The sequence below is a fragment of the Rhagoletis pomonella genome, unplaced genomic scaffold (assembly GCF_013731165.1).
Source record: "Rhagoletis pomonella isolate Grant_MI unplaced genomic scaffold, Rhpom_1.0 Rhpom_scaffold_00006, whole genome shotgun sequence".
Classification (NCBI taxonomy): domain Eukaryota; kingdom Metazoa; phylum Arthropoda; class Insecta; order Diptera; family Tephritidae; genus Rhagoletis; species Rhagoletis pomonella.
Genome location: NW_023458560.1, coordinates 74,991,733 through 75,009,525, shown reverse-complemented (window position 1 = coordinate 75,009,525; position 17,793 = coordinate 74,991,733). Strand labels below are relative to the sequence as shown.

At 36.0% G+C, this 17,793-nt stretch overlaps 1 protein-coding gene across 2 annotated transcripts in view; it reads right to left on the bottom strand.

The window, feature by feature from the left end:
- Positions 1-1,693: 1,693 nt before the first annotated feature.
- The window catches only part of LOC118741289 (hemicentin-2-like), a 293,187-nt gene continuing 277,087 nt past the window's right edge, over positions 1,694-17,793 (bottom strand). For both annotated transcript variants that reach the window (XM_036473207.1, XM_036473208.1), the window contains one exon: positions 1,694-1,778. In XM_036473207.1, the coding sequence (XP_036329100.1) occupies positions 1,750-1,778 (29 nt within the window). In that variant the 3' untranslated portion in view covers positions 1,694-1,749. The remainder of the gene's footprint in view (positions 1,779-17,793) is intronic.

Sequence of the window (17,793 nt, the reverse complement as noted above, 5' to 3'; positions counted from 1 at the left end):
TTTCAAGTTATCATTGCATACTTTTAGGAAGTTCATAAAATTAATTACAAAGATGAATGTACTAATGCTATGGGGTTCTTCCCCATCTCCGTTGCATCAGTGGTATTTAGTCTCCATTTTTATTACTCCAACGCTAAGGCGGATAGATATCGAAATTGCAATTGACTGGCAATATTTTAATTAAACTTATACGAAATGTTAAGCAACTTAATGGCCTCATTTTGATTTTGTCAAATTACTACGAAAATTGCGGAAATACGCAACAGCAAGTAAACGATAAACTACAAATCGATTGGCTATAATCGCCAAATCGAAAATTGTTGTTGCGTGATCATTGCAAAAAATGTAACTAATCACGCGTGCGTTTTACAAATGTCGCACAATTTAACGCTTATGCCATAAATGTAGTTGTTGTTTTTTTTCCGAACCGTGACTGCACTGAGTTTTGTTGTGACAACATTAACTATTTATTGTAATTTACATTTACGACTTTGTATTGCTTTGCTACGAGTATTGTATGCGAATTGGTTCATTGTGGCATGCAGGCATTTTTGTCGTTACAGGAGTCTGTATGTGTGTGTGTGTGTGTGTGTTCAATGCGGTTTTTCATTGCTGAAAATACATTTACATGCTGGCCGCGAGTGATTGGATTAGCTTTGATGCGTTGAAAGATCAATGTTTGGCATTGCATACATTGTGGCGTGCAAATTAAATTCACACAAAAAAGTGTTTGAAAATTATTTTGTTTTAAAATTTAGGCGATGTACATTAGGGTGGTCCTTAAATGTATTAAGTACATTATTACATCAGATTTCCTAAACGTCAACCCCCACATCGATGCTAATATAGTCAAAGATATCACACTAAAATTTTGGTCCCGATTGGAGACGGTTTAGGCGTGTCCCATAGGGGAATCTGAGTCTCCATAGGGGAATCTGAACTTTGACCCCTGTGCGACACGCCTTAACCGACTCCAATCGGGACTAAAATTTATATGTGATATCTTTGATCGTTGTATTAGCGACTGAGGGGGTGAGACTTAAAATTTCATTTTTAAGGGCCACCCTAATGTACATCCATACTTTCAATTTAATGCAAAATTATTTGTCGAAAACTAATTTTGGAAATTCTCTATATATGCATTTTTTGGTAAAATTCATGTTGCTGACGTCATTGAAATAACAGCAATTTGAACACTTTGCGTGTTGGTATTTTCCGAAAAACCCACTCAAAACCACTTAATGACTCTTCCGCTCGAACTACGTTCGCCTTTAATAATACACATACATACTTATTTAATGCATTTTTGTTGTTGCGGTTTTTATTTGTTTGATGTGGAGATTTTTGTAATTTCAAATAGTCAATAAAATTCCATTGTGTATCCTGTTGATTCAACTAATCAGCGCTGTAATAACGCTGTGGTGCAACATCTACGCTTAGCTTTGCTATGTCCTAAGTAGATCTTTAAAAATACGAGTACTTACATTTGTAAAAGTATTTGATAAATACAATAGTGCCGAATTTGAAGAGCGTTGTGTGCGTTTACAAATATTTATGTTTTGCTTGTGTGTATTTACAAAATTGTGCAGTTTGAGTTCATATTTTTTTTTGTTGCTTTTTTGTTTTATATATTTTTTCTATTGCTAGGTTTTCTAAGCTTACCACATACATATATAAAAAGTTTAATATCAGTTGCTTTGTTGCTGTTGTTGGTTTTGGTTTTTGTTATTTTCTCCTTATTTGATTTAATTAATTAGCTAAATCCTGTATGATGTCCGCTGAAATGAGATTGAAAAAAATAAATGAAAGAAAAATTAAGATTAATTAATGTTGCTCATTGGATAGAAAATCGATTTTTTTTTTTAATGTGAAGAAAAATGATGGTATATTTTCATGAGTGGAAAATTTAACACACGCGAGCTTTATGCCAAGCAAGTTGCTTTGTTTTATTTAATGGAACAGAGTGGTGGTGTCTATAAAAATTCTGCCATAAATAACGTCCATAATTTCCCCTCAAAATAGTACCTACTTGTTTTGGAGTACCCAGATCCTAGGTCTTGGGGACGAAGAAACACTTGGAAAGTACGATTCCTCATATCTGAGCCTTCAATAAACCGACAAGGAAAAGATTATTGCACACTAAACAATTTGAAATGATGGATCAGAAACTGAGAAATGCTGTTGTGGTGTCATTGGCTGGCTCTAATCTACGCTCGTAGATTTTTAACAGGTGGCAACCCTCGTCAAAAATATTTCAAACTTAAACCATCTCAAATATATTTCGTCTGACTTTGTGATACATATTTCAATTAACTGCTGAATTAAGTTGAATTTGATTTTGCAAATACGTGGCAGCCCTCCTAAATATATAAGTCAGAAATAAAGCCTTTTCAAACCCATTTCGAAATCCCTTCACATAATATACATATGTATACATATATGTATATTTCAGGGACCATGAACAAAAGGTATGATAGAAACTAAATGTCGTTATCGTAGGTTTGCTCACAAGAACGCTTCAAAATCAAAACCGAAAGGAGAACAAAACAGTCGAGAACGTTCTCAATTGGGATAAAATATATAAGAACCCTGTGAACCGTTTTGCAAAGAACAAAACGGTAACAAAAGTCTAAGGAACTTTCTCTCGAAGAACAATTTAGGAACTAAAATCTCAAAAACTGTCTAACGGGGAGCGAAACGGGAACAAATCCTTTTTCATAGCGTTCCATTCGTTTCAAATGTTTGAATATTAAAATTAATCAAAAAAGAACCGAAAGATAATTATGCAAATAAAGGCAATCAAAGACTTAAGCTACGAACTTTTCTTGTACAGAATATTATTCCACAAATTAAAAATGATGGTTCTCACTGAAACAATTTTTTATCCCAACACGCAGACGCCCCTCTCGTTCTTAACGTAGAGTCCTCAAAACTTTTCTTCTCGCTTTGTTTTCTAGTAGAACGTTCCCCCAAACTTTTATTCTTATTTGAACCACCTTGAAAACGTTCTCGCTACTTTCGTGCTTAATTTGTTTTCACTGGAAACGTTCCCGAAAGTTTTGTTCTTATTATTTTTTTATTGAGAATGTTCCCCCGAGAGTTTTGTTCCCAATTGGTTCATTACGGAAATGTTTCCGAACCTTTTGTTCTCATTTCGATCCCTTTCAAACTGATCTCAGTACTTTTGCTCCCGTTTGGCTCTTTTGTGGGAATGTTATTGATATTACATTTTGTTCGCGTGCAGAACTAAACCAACCCAGAGCTTGAAAGGTGATTAGGTTTGCGTTCATACTGAAATATGGCAAAAGCTTTAAAATCTCTCAAGGATTTCGGACTTAAAATCTTTGAAGAGGCATCCACATTGAGGGGGTTTTTAACAATACAATTTTGCCGGATATCGTCAAATTCCCTGGTAAGTTTGCGGTCAAAATCGACTCAATTAAATAGAGTCCAAGTTTTGCGGCAGCGCTGTCACAGCGGAGTGGTGCTGTGCCCCCATCCAGCGTAGGGTTAACAAGGACTCGCAATAGTGTAGCAGTCTCTCTCCCTCTACCTTTGAAGTGTGGCTTTAGACGACCTACTAGAGGAGCTGCAGGACGATTGCCTAAACATGTGACGTTGCACTTTTAGCGAGGGTAAATTTCTGGATACTTCCCCCCCGAAGGCACTTGAATATGGTGAATAAGTGATTTTGTATTCAGCGACGTAAATGGTATTTTGAAAACACAACTAATCCTAGTAATAGTAAGCCGGCCCAGGTCGGTAGGGCACAAAGCGACTAAAGTTCAGCTTCGTTATTTGGATCTAAGGACTAAAGAGCAGTGGCCTTGTACCTTCGACAAGAGAGGGTTGATTGTCTAAAGTCGATAGCTAATCCAGAAAAATTTGTGTGTTGATAAACGTTGCATAAAACCTATAATAAATGAGGAAAACATGATTTATTTAAAAAATGAGAATACAACAAAGGTATCTTCATAGTCACAGACAAACATCTAAAAATATGAAAAACAAATGCAATTACCGTTGCACTTCCACAGCATCAAGCAGCTGAACGCACAAAAAGCAAATGAAGATGAGTAGAAGATGAGTTTAGAATGAGCACAGCAAAGTCACACTTCAACTATTCTTCACTGCCAAACGAGTTAGAAGCATAAAATCGCTTCAAAGGCGTTAAACGATGCAAAGAAATATGGTTGAAGGATGTAGATAAAAGAACGAGAACGGAAGCGTACAAAACAAAAAAAGAAGGTGTGAAATATGTGCAGTGTGAAGAAGGGGTGTGGGCTGCAGGGAAGAAAAAGTGCACATAAATCAACCGAAGACGCGTCGTCCATTGCAGCAATTTCGATGAAAGCTTCAAGTTAGTGGGGGGAGGGGCGAAAAAGAGCATGAAAATAAAATGCAAAGAAAAGTAGGCAGCGGAGGGTTCCATGCAGTTTCGCTATGCATTAGTGTGTGGCAACTATACCGTACTGATGCGAGTATGTAGGGAAGTTTAGTAGACTTTTTGGGGCAATTCATGACATAGTTGCGATCAAAAGAGTGGAATTCGTCCACGTTGCTTAATGGTCTAGTCACCAAACTATAGAAATTCAATTATCTTGGTATCAATTTCCACAACTCTTCAATTCATAATATTTGTCCACAGATTATTTTATATTAAATCTGATTTCAAAACTATATAATTTAAATAAATTCGTCTCGTCAACTTTTGTAAAAATAAATAAAAAAGTTGTCATCAAAATTGCAAACTTTTTAATCCGAAGTTTTAGTGTTTTGGTAGTGTATGGAAAAGTAAACAGACAGTGTTTAGTTTTGCACACACTAGGAAAGGAAACAGGTTACCTCTCTTTATATGCATAAATTTAGCAAAATTTTTTTTACAGGAAATGTTAAACATTTTTTGTGTAAACTGTGAAATTGTGAACAATAAATGTTTAGAACTCAAAAAACAAATTTGAAATTTGTTCTACGCCATACATATGATAATGAAGAGTAAACAAGCAGTGTTTAATTTAATTAACACGGTGTGTAAATTTGCAGGAAACTGGTTACCCATCTTAATATATGCAAATTTAAACAATAATTTTTTAGAGTGTAGTCTAAATTAGTTGGTAGTATAGTCTAGGCCAAAATAAAAGCCTAGGCTGAGCTAGTAGATCCTAGTATGAATATTTACACATCAGGGCGCTTAAAAAAACCCTCATCAGTCCAACTTCGGTTACGTGCCCTAAGCATACTGGTATGACCACCTGCAACATAATCATCCACACACATACGAAATTGAATGTCTGTTCCACCTAAACCATCACAGTTAAGCCATCAGTTTTCAAAAAAGTCTCAAGGCTTGACTGTCTATGTTGGACTGAAGACGATTTCAGATAAGCCTTTTCTCCAATTTTGTGAGGATCATTCATTCTTTCGCTTCCGCTTCCCTCTGAATCTTGGCTGCTAAGTATGTAACTGTGTGCGAGTAAATCTTTGTATGTAAATGCTAGCTGAAGCATTTGTGGCTCATTCAACAAATCGCATAAATTTGAACAGCTTGTCGTATTTGAGCGCAGCTCAGCTCGACTCAACGCTGCGCTTGTACACAGAACGCAAGTAAATATGTACATTTATACATATATCAGCGTACACGCCAGGCTTTATGCGATTATGCACTGAGTATCTCGCCAACTGATTTCACTGCCTGCCTTTGTGCCTTTGAATGGTTGCACGCGTTGCTACACAAAAAATAGTTTATGGTGCTCACCCACCGCCTTGCGCTTGCCACCTTATCCTGAATTTGTACTCAGTTTTTGAATAGTTGAAAGCAACAGCGAAATCGCATAGCAATACACTGAGAATTTGTTATTTACCTACTTGCTTGACGTTGTTGTTGTTGTTGCTGCTCTTGCAACTGCTTTTCCACGGGTGCTGCATTAAGGCGGCATACATGTATATTTACGTTTGAATGTATGCATTTAGATTTGGAAATATGTATTTTTGCATTAATATTCGCTTGAAGAAGTGTTGAAGTGGATTTGCTTTTGTTGTTATTATTACTTACTGTACGCATATTTCTGTATGTTTACATGCGGTTGCCCACATTTGTAGCTTCGTGTCATATTTTGCAACATTCGCACGATTTTTCACCGACAACCCGCCCCCACAGCCGCAAGCGCCCACACACCGCCCAAAAGTAATGAGTATGCGTGAAATTGTATGCAAGTATTTGCATATATTTATGCATATTTGTCTCCTTTCATTTGTTTTATTGGTTGTGTGAAAGCCGCGCGCGAGTCGCGCCGTAAACGTATTTACTGTGAACCGCAACATTTTCTACAACTTTTTGTTTTAATATCCACAATTTTCTCACCGCATCGGAACCACAAACCAGCTGCCCCGCATACTCTTGCTGTCTCATTATAACTAAATACATTCATAATTGCAAAAGAAACACTGTAATTAAAAAAAATGTAAATTTCATTAATGCAAAGTGTTTTCTGGTCAACACTTTTCTGTTTCCTGTTTTGCGATTTCCTCCTCTTGCTAGTTGCTTTTACATCTGCGCCTCGCTCCTTGGCTATATCTGCCATGGAGTCAATGAATATTTATTTGTATAAAAGGGGTCAAAAGCACGCGTTTCGTTTTGAGGTTTTTGAAAATTTGAAGCGAAATTTGTAGCCGCTTTGCATACTTGATCCGTTGAGTTGTCACACAAATTTGTAATTTTTGAAAGGTAAAACGTTCAAATAAATACGCTAGACATCGTTGAAAGCTACAGGGTTTCTCCAGAAATTACCATGCCCACTACAAACGCAGATCGTTAAGTCTAAGCACGATTGTAGAGAGTTTTGGGTTGCTCCTCCCGAAGAGTGACACGCGTCCTTTCTGTGGACATTTTAAACTCTCTAACTAAACTGTTAATACCCAGTATAGATTATTTTCTGATTTCCGACAAGAGGAGATTTTTGAACACTTCTTTGTCTAGATTTCGTGAGCGACCTGTTGAAGACTTTGACAGGGAGGGGCTGGTATGCTATAGGAATACTCAAACTTAGTTGTCAACTGCGGGAATCCTTGAAAAACGAAACTCACCAATTTCAGCAAATATAAAAAAAACTCCCATAGTATTCCACATAACTCACTGGTTGGCATTCCCCGCATACTCTCTGAGAGAGTAAATCATGTATTTAGGATTATTCCTCAACAACAAACTGACCTTCCTATTCTTCTTTTTCTTGGCGTTGTAATCGCCTAAGCAAGTCCAACAAAGCACGCCAGTCGCTTATATTCTGTGCCAACTGACATAAAATTGGAAATGAGGTGCTTCCCTCTTCCAGCGTTGCGACCCGCGCTGAATACTTTCAGAGCTGGAGCGTTTCTCTCCATTCGTACGACATAACCGAGCTAGTGCAGCCGCCGTATATTAATTCGCTGCACTATCTCCATAATATTGTAAAACTCACACAGCTCATTGTACCATTGTACGCCCTTAGGTTAGGTTAGGAAGGCGCGTACGAATGAATCGTGCCTCCACTTGGAGGAAGATTTGCTCATTGTGAATATCCTCTGTTAGTGTCTGGAGGAGGCACATCCTTATAACCGAGGTTAATCCAGACTATTAGTATAAAGACTGTCAAACCATTTACTATCCCGAAAGAACCTCGGATGTTCGATATTTTCACCTCCACTCCCCCCCAAGCTATTGAAAAAGCGGGATCCTAAATGCTTGAAACGATTATCTGGAGATGTGGGCATTGAAATAAGAAGTGGTGTGTCGATTCCTTCAACCTCATTCTAATAACTTCTGCAGAGTGAGCTTGTTGGTATACGCCATCGATGGGGCATTGGTGCTATAGCACAGTGCCCTGTGATGACACCGGCAAGAACACTTACTGCAAATTTGTCTGGAGATCTCACAGTAGTCCCGATTCATCCAAAGGTCATTAGTTAAGGCTGTGATGTATTCTTCAATCCCCCTTAGAAGAAAAGAAAATGCTGACAGTAGCCGTATCTAGCCATCTCATCGGCTATTTCGTTCCCTTCTAGTTATATTACTATGTCCAGGAACCCAGCCGAGAGAGGTTTTTGACGTGATTCAGTGAAGCCCGCGCTCGTGAATGATATGCGGTGACAATGAACTGTCGTCGTCGTCGTCCGAAGCGCCCGTAAATCTTCCGCAAAATCTTTCTTTCGAACACTCCAAGAGCAGCCTCATCGGATGTTGTTATTGTCCATGCTTCGGCAACATATACCAGCACGAGCATGATGAGGGCTTTAGTTATAGTCAGAGCTGCTAACCTGATATTTGGTGCCTTTGTTTCAGGGTCCTGTACGCTTCTATTTTCCTGCTATTCTTAAGTGGCTTACTGTCCGGAGGGTTGATATCTTCAGCGCCACATTTAGTATTTGTTTGAATCTGCCCTGATCAGAGGCTGGTTGCTTATCCTATCGTTGTATTAAGCCCTTGTTAAAATTAACATATTTATCGTTTTTGTTATCGATATTTTATCGATTATGCTATCCATATTTTATTCATTTTGTTATCGATATTTTATCGATTTTGATATCGAAATATTTAAAGATTTTGCTATCAATATTTTATTGATTTCGTTACCGATATTTTTATAGATTTTGTAATCGATATTAGAACGAAAAGGGTAGAGGTAGGGATTTAAGCTAATAGTAACTAGTTTTATTCACAATTGTGAACCAATGAAATGCATATCGAGGGCTTATATTCAATACCCTCTATCTGCAAATTTTTTTATAAGCCATCGATATGTACATACAGATATGTGTACATATATTGATTATAAGACAAACTAGATACATACATATGTATCGCAAGTTTAACTTCTCCAGTGTGGCCCAGGCGCACTTATTTACTTTTTAAATTTTATTTTATTGATTCTATTGTTTTTTGTATGATTTTTAGTAAACACTGCAAAATCGTAAACGCAACTTTAGCCAGCCAAGGTCTGCGAACTTGAAAATTTTATCAAAACTTCCGGTGTCGAAACTAATCTCTGTTTGCTAATGTAAAAATTTAAATGCGGAAATGTAGAATACGTAAAGGAAAGAGCAATAAAAGAGGGTCTGATGACTCTTTCACTGCCAATAAAGCACAATTACGCAGTCAAGGTGAGCGTTAGCACTTAGATGTATGTATAAATAAGTATGTATGTGTGTATGCACTATGTCATGTAAAAATGGGGATATGAATCTCGACATGAATGATGCGCATAGCGCGGAGTCAGCCAGAAAGTATCATATCGACGGTGTTATGTGTCAAAAAGCGGCAGACAAAGGACGAGTGCCAAAACACTTAACTCGAACGCTCTCTCGCGCGCAATAAAAAATAGTCATACACTTAAATGCACACACACACGCACACAAGCGCTTGGCAAACGCATTTTAAAGCGAGGAATTTAGCGCGCCACACACAATTAAATCATAAAATTTTATGCTTAAATGTTTGTGTTGCTGCGTTTAACAGCCAGCTTGCTTGCGGCTGCGTTGCTGTATAAAATAAAGTGTATATGTATGTATGTGCTCATATGTGTTCATGTGTGTGTATGTGTGGCTGCAATTACGGACAGTAATTAAATTTTGAAATGGCGCTTTGAAGTGGAAAATGCGCGCGCACCAAGCGTTGGGTGTCGACGTACGCGGTGCGGCGGTGGCGCTCGGGTGGCAGACTTCAATACATTTTTCACTTGCTTCACCTGGGTCAACAGGGCGTATGAGTACGTACCACTTAAAAGTGTACAGGAAACAGTGAAGCATATTAACATGCGGCTGGCGTGCCGCGGGGGGGTGGTGGGGAGTGTAGGAGCAGTGTGGTAGGCTTGCGTTAGCTTCGCACAACACCTGGCTAGGCGCATGCCAGCCAGCCAGCCAGCCAGCCAGCCAGCCAGTTCACGGCGCACTTGGAATGCTTGGCTGTTTTGTTGTTCTGTTGCGGTTTTCCGAGTGAATTGCCACGCATACACTCATGCACATGTACATATGTACACACACATGGATATCGATACCACTTATGCGTACGGTGACCATTCGTACCGATTTTGGCGGGGCAGTAACGATTTTTAGAAAATTTTCCCGCTGAATATTTTTTAAAAGTCGGGACGTATAAGTGTCACGATTAAGTCCAGATTCTCAGTGTTTTTTATTAATTCATTTATTAAGACTCTCCCTGCTCCCTTGGGCCAAAAACAGTTTTTCGTACAAAGGAGGCAGGGTTTTTTGTTATCACAAAGGTTATAGAATAACATCCTTATTACTAACATAATATTATTATGTAAGAAATTATAAAAAAATAATACTAATACCTCCAAAAAAATCGTGGATATCAAAAACATAGGCTGTAGACAGAGATAGGGACGAGATATTTTAGCTTTCTTTGGCTATTCCCCTTTCGATTATTTAATGTTTATTCCTTTTTATGAAATTGTGGTTCGTTATCTAACAAAGGCAATGTAAGTCGAAATTTCGAAACTTTGTACAAAAATTAGCAAAATTCTACAAAAATTCATTAAAATTTTGAGATTTTAATTAGATTTCTTAGAAACATTTACCGCTGATATTTGGTAAATTTTGTGCAAGGTGTCCAAACAAAAAAAAATTTGAACATACTGTGTATGGAAGGAAATGCGCGAACAAAAAATTGCCAAAAATCAACGGTAAGTCCAAACTTCTTCCTACTTGCACTTCATTAGACTAAAATTTAATGGGCTTCAAAAGTGCCTACCTACTCAAAACAATTCTAGAAAATCTGCTTAAAATATTTCAAATTCGTCGAATTTTTATAAATGTTCTACAAATTTTGAAATTTTGATTTACATGTTTTTTTTACATAGTAAGTTATATATTCATAAAAAAGTAATAAACACTTTTAAAATTTTTTTCTCCTTTTTTGTTTTCGTTTTAAATAAAATTTTATTAAGCCTTTTTATTCTAAACACAAAAATTGTATGTTCGGTTTCAATGCTTTAGAAAAATGTCCCAATTTTTGGCCACAGAAATCTGGTCACCGTACTTGTGCTTCTATGTAGGTATGTATGTATGAGTGCATTAAATTGTTTTGTATTCTGTGCGGTTATTGCCATGTAAATTTTTTCTCATTTGCGTTTGTATTTGGGAAAATTTCGCTTCGCAAGTGCTGCTATTGACGTCCATTGTTTTTGTGCGTATGCATGCAACTGCGTGTGTGTGTGTGTGTGTGCCTGTATATGAGTTGTATACATTTCCCATGCACAGGTAATTGGCGTACGTGTAATAAAGATTTTATTGAGCGGCAAAGTTATTGTGGCTGTTCTGTTTTGCGAAATGCCAATATGACGGCCGTCACCTTCATCGTCAACGTCAACGTCAACGTCAACGTTGCCGTCGTCATCAGCGTCTATGCGGACAGCTACTGCCGCCTGTCGTCGCCCACCTTGCCAATGAAAAATGTGTGAAAGGTGAAATTGGCGTTGAATGATTTGGCCGCTGCTTCTGTTTCTGCTGCTGTTGATGGCTGCTGCGGTGTTGTAACGGTTAAGGCAGCGGCATATTGTATCAGGTTTGGTTTAATTTCTTGTTTGATTAATTATGTTGCGTGATTGGCTTACACTGGAATTAATCTATTGAAGTAAATGCCGCTAATTAATTGCATCGTCGAGATTTTGGTTTTGGTCGATGGGTGGAAAAATATTCGATTCAAAGAAGGTTTAGGTTAGCGTAAATGCTTGCAATTGCGATTTCAGTGAAAACTTTAGCCATTGAATTATTTTTGCAAGAAAACGCTTAATCCAAATCACTATTTTTGGGGGGGACTGTTAAAAAAAAGAAATTCAAATATTTTTGTGGTACCACTGGAAGGATAGCTATTTTCTGGGAAGAACATAATAAAATAGGAAAAAAGAAACTCGTGAGTATCAAATAAAAGTTTGAGGTGGATATATCCAAAGGTAAGATTGGAGCAAAGTCCCCTACCGACGTACGAAAACCACACTCTTTAATTCATTTATCATGCCCGTGCTGGTATTTATATGGCGCAGAAGCATGGACAATGACAACATCCGATGAGGCGGGTCTTGGAGTATTCGAGAGCAATTTTTGCGGAAGATTTGCGGCCCTTTACGCGTTGGCGAGGAAGAGGGAGGCCACCACTGCAATGAAAAGACCAAGTGGAGAAGGACTTGGCATCAGTTGGCACAAAAGAGAAAAGACTGGCGTGATTTGATGAACGTTGTTGTTATAATGTTGAAGACACAGTAAAAGACTATTTTCGAAAATGGGATATGGATGTTTCTGAGCAGTGAAATTTTTCTTAGTATAGGGTTAGCGCCATTTGCGTTTTTAAAGTTCCTTGCTTGACTAAATTCATATATAAACGATTTTAAAATTTTGAAAAACTAAAACCATTACAGTTTGCTTATTACACCGTGCGACAAAAACAAAAAAAATTTCAAAACACACGTAAGAATCGATATACTCATGAAACTATGAGCAAAATTTAGTAAAACTGCGTTTTTAATTAAAACATAAAAAAAAAATTAAATTATTAAAAAAAATCAGTGCAATGTAGAATAAAAATATGAGTGCCAAATGAGAGAGAAAATTCTGTAGAATATAAAACCAAAAAAGTTTTTTGGTTTACAAGGACGAATAGGTATCGAAAATACGCTTTTAATAAATTTAGTCTTTTTAAGTTAGTAAAGTTTGCAGGACAAAATTCTATGATGAGGTCGTGCGTCCTAAGACAATAATTAAAAAAAAATGTTGCAAATTTTCAAGGATATTTAAGCACAACATTTGTAAAGGACATTTTCTATACCCATTCATCCTTATGCACCGACCAATTTATTGTGTTAGCCCATTCCAAAAAAAAAATGCATTTTTTAAATAAGTATTCCCACAATCTTTTGCGTAAAATAATTTTTGTTATTATTTTATAAAAACTTCCCTGCAAACCAAAGTTCCCGAAATCTTAAGGAAATCGTTAGGAGTATCTCATTTCTGTAACTATTTTTTTACGAATTTTCAAAGAAAATTATATGAAGGGGTTGACACGAACTCTTAAAGAAATTTCTGTACGAAAAATAAAGAAAATTCTGGAAAAATTCTGAAAGATATTCTTTACATAGCGGCATTATTTTCGTTGCTTCACAGATTTTCTTCCGAAATTTCGTAAAAGAATGGAAGTGTGCGTAATTTAATTCATTTTAGAAAATTCGGCAAAAAATCGAATTAAATCTTAACGAATTCTTTAAAATTTCTTTACAATGCAGAATACTCTGAAAAAATGGTTTGCAGGGTTGGTTCATACTACAACAAAAACCATTAAAATTTCTAACCCTGTATACAAATTTTCATTAATATGAATGGAAATTTCCAACTTTTTGAACAGATTAATAAGATTTGGAGAGGCTTGACCAAACACTTACATTTTGTGTATTAAGATGCAAGTTTGCAGTTTCTAAGAATTCTGATTTTTTTTAGGAAAGATTTTTTCTTCCTTATAATGAGTGTTTAAATTTATTTTTGTTTGGTAAAAAGTAGGAAAGACAGTTCACGAAAAATTTTCAAAAATTAATTGTCATTTTTAGAAAATTCAGCATCTTATTCTACTAAAATTCAGTGGACTCAAAAGGAGCGTTTTATCGAGTTTTACTAGTTTTTTTACAAAGTGTGGAATTTTCGTTTTTATGATTTTTGTTGTGATAAATATGATAAAAATTTTTATCAAAAAAAATTGCAAAAATTATTTAATATGAAGATTTTGGAATAAAATATTTTTTTTTTTCAAGCTGGCCATTTTGACTGGCAGTAACTGTATGTCTGTATATATGCATGTATGTATTTATGCTCAAGAATTATCGCAAAGCAACCGCAGTAGCAGCCATGTTATCGTCAACACAATTAGCCTTTTATTTGTTGTGCTGATGCTGATGCTGCCGCTGATACTGCTGTTGTTTTTAAGCTGACTCTTTTATATATTCTTTCTCGTTGTTTTGACTTTGTTGTTCTTTCTGTACCATTTTGGCTGTTCCTTCTACCACTTATCGACGTTGGTCGTTCGCCGTGCTCCGCTTTCAGCTTTCATTGTTATTGCCAAACAAAACAAGCTCGTTGTGTTGTTGATTTTACGTATGTACATGTAGTAGTTGTTGCTGGGGCTCCTGTTCCCGTTACTGCTGCTGCTGCTGTCGATGATAATGATCAGCTCTCATTTGTTTTGCTGCTCTTATTTCAACTGGCTGGTGTGCTGCTGCAATTTTGCTGACGTCTATGCTTCTGTATTTTGAATGAACTGTTCAATATTGCCATTACGTTTATTGTAGTTGGATGCAGGGTTACAGGTTAAAAACTTACTTTTCCACCAGGAGCTGGTTCAAAAAGCTACCAAAATGGCTTCTTTCCTACCATTTCTTTTAATCAAGAAAACGGCGATTGACAGCATTAACTACATTTATTTTTGCTGATCAGAATGATAGCTTTATATATATATACCAGACCCACCTACCGGTATGTATTTCGACCCGCTGAATCCGAATCTGAGGTCCGTTTTTCTAAACCCTCAAAACTTCGAGTAAATTGCGAAAAACCGAATAAATGGCAAAAAATTCACATCGTTTATAAGTTTTAGTAAAGTCTTCGGAGTAAATGACGTGAAAAATCATAGCGGAAAATAAAATTCCATCGTAGATTGCATACATATGTAAATTATGAAGTTCATATGGGGCATTCCATACCAAAATGGATGCGGTTCACACTTCATGCGTTTAATTTGTTTAAAATTTTTAGGGTTGATCGATAAACATAAATAATAAATAAATATGAAATTTGAGCTTGATCAATACATTTTTAAAAACTTTACAGCACAAAAACAAAAACAAATCGATTTAATAGTTTTCCAAATATCTCGAGAACGGGACTAGGAAAAAATTCGAAAAAAAATCACACATACACTCATCAAAGTTCTCTATGAAAAGAAATATTTTTTAAATTTTTTTCTCGAAAAAATTTTCACATAAAAAATTTTTTAATACAAAAAATTAGTTTTTGAAAGTATGCCATCTCAAAAAAAAAAATTAAAAAAAAATCACAATGGTAGCTCTAAGTATTGCGAAATATTTAGTAATTATAGTATTATGGGGTGCACTCTACAATAATTTGAGTTATGATTTTTTTTTTTACACCGAAGTTGAGTATCATAGTACTAATGAATATATGAAGCATAAGATGAGTACATTAAAAATTTAACTTTTTTTTTAATTATCTTAGAATTTTTTTGGGTAGGCAGTTTTGTAGCCCATTAAATTTTAATTTAAGTGCAAGCTTTAAGCGATTGCAAAACTGGCGTTAATTCTTAATGTTTTTTATGCTAACGGCTTTTGCACTTTTTTCTTGTGGAATAAAATGCGTAAAACGATTTTAAAAGAAAATTAAAGTAAAAGTTAACGATAGTTTTACAATCACTTAAAACTTGCACTTTGTTATAGTAAAATTTAATGCATACTTAAAAAAATTCTAAAAAAAATTTAAAAAATTTGTAAATTCGTAATGTAATTAACTTCAGTGTAAAAAAAAAATTCATAACTCAAATTCTTGTAGAGTGCACCCCATAATATTATACTTTAATATTGCGCAATATTCAGAGCTACCATTTTAATTTTTTTCAATTTTTGTTTGATGTGGCATATTTTCAAAAACTAATTTTTTTTTCAAAAAATTTTTATGTGAAAAATTTTTCAAGAAAAAAAATAAAAAAAAATATTCATTTTCATAGAGAACTTTGATGTGTGTATGTATAATTTTTTTCAATTTTTTTTAGAAACCTTAAATTTCTCAGATTTACTGGAAATATGATTATCAATAAGTGGTTTTCTTTTTTTGAAACGTTTTTCCGGTGCAATTTAAAATATTTTAACAACCTCGTAATTGTGAAAAATATTATCGATTCGCAACTGCATTGAATAGAAAAATATCTGATTTATAAACCTACCTTTACATCCATCAATAATCACTTGATATCCCTTTAGCCACGCGGTGGATTAAACTTTTTATAGCGAATACGGAGTTCAGATATTTGCCGAAGGTAATTGGTAAAATTCTGCCTATACCAGTAAGCAACGAGTTTTTTAAAAGATATTTGATGGCAAACAGTTGGACACATCCAAGAAACAGAATGAGAGTAAAGCTAATATTGTCAAAATTTGGCAAGCCTACTCACAGTGTTGACAAAGTGACACATTACAACAAGCCAGAGATGTTTTTTTTTTGTTTTATGAGCAAAGAAACCTACCAAAATTTTGGCAGGAAAATCCCAAAACGGCAACCCTGGTTGCATGTTGTTGGTGTTTTTGTTGCTGTGATTTTTATTTTCCCGCACAGCATATGCTATCAGCAATGTTAACTGGTGGAAAATGTATGATGAAGCGCTCAATTATGCATACATACGTTTGAATATGTGGGTGCACGTGTGCATGTGTTTGTATGTAAGCAAGCATGTATGTATGTATTTGCGTTTGTTGCCATGAATATTTCATTTAATTGCCGCACGTTATGCACCCGATACATGTATGTATGTATGTACATATAAAATTTCCCACTCCACTCCCGACTAGAACTAGCAATATTGCATTATGCAGAGGCCACTTTGACACCTGTACCGTTTGCGTTCACACACACACACACACACACACACACTCGTGAACAGATCCATATGTGTTCTGCTTGCAAATGTCGAATTTGTCGAATTGTAACGGTACATTATAGTTATACTAGTATTTGTATTTGTTATGCCCTTGCATTCGATATGCCTGCTGTATGTCGCCTTGCCTTTGTGTGGGCGCCAACGCGCCATTGCAACCTCATACGGCAATAATTTAATATCGCTCTGCCGATGCATTGCCACAACGGAAATTGGTGTGGTTAATACGCGCGATTGATTATGGCCAAGATTCAATTAAATGCATTCGCTCCTCGTTCATTTGGCTAGGCGTGGCAGGAAGTTGAGAGAATTGAAATTTATCCAGAAATAAATAGCCTTTATTGGCGCCGAAGCCAGACAGAGGTGCGTAAGAGGTATGCAGTGCTCGAAGCAGTGAGATGGGGAGTTGGAAATTGCAGTTGCGGCGCATACTGTTCAATTTCTGTTGTTCACAAACGCCCATTAGCTTTGGTGAAACTATTGCATATATTGGAAATCGATAGTGTCATCATATGTACTTACATACTTTGTTGGGATCTACAAATGTATGTATGTCTATGCATTAGTTTAATTCACAGGACCGAACTGCGAATTCGGAATCCAAAAATCAAAATTTTAAAGGGGATATATCGATAACGATACCAAGAAGAAGTACCAGATGTACTCACTCACTCAATTACTCACTCACTCACTGACTCACTCCTTTTTCTCACTCATTCACTCATTGACTCACTCGCTCACTTACTCACTTACTCAATCAATATTACTCAATCAATTCATTACTCGATTACTTACTCACCTATTCACTGACTCCCTCACCCACTCACTTAACCAATATCACTCACCCCACTCACTCACCTAATCACTCCTGTCCATGTCCTGTCTTTAAATAATCAAAAATATATGTCCAGTATTCAAATAACCCAAAATTTATGTCCAATGGTTAAGTGGCCATGAAATTTTGCTCACTTTTAAATTGCCAAAAAATTATGCAAAGTGCTTAAATGGCCACAAATTTATGTCCAGTTTTTAAATGTCCAACAATTCATGTCACGATTTTAAAGCAATTTAAATGTATGCTGAGTTTTTAAATTGCCAGAAAT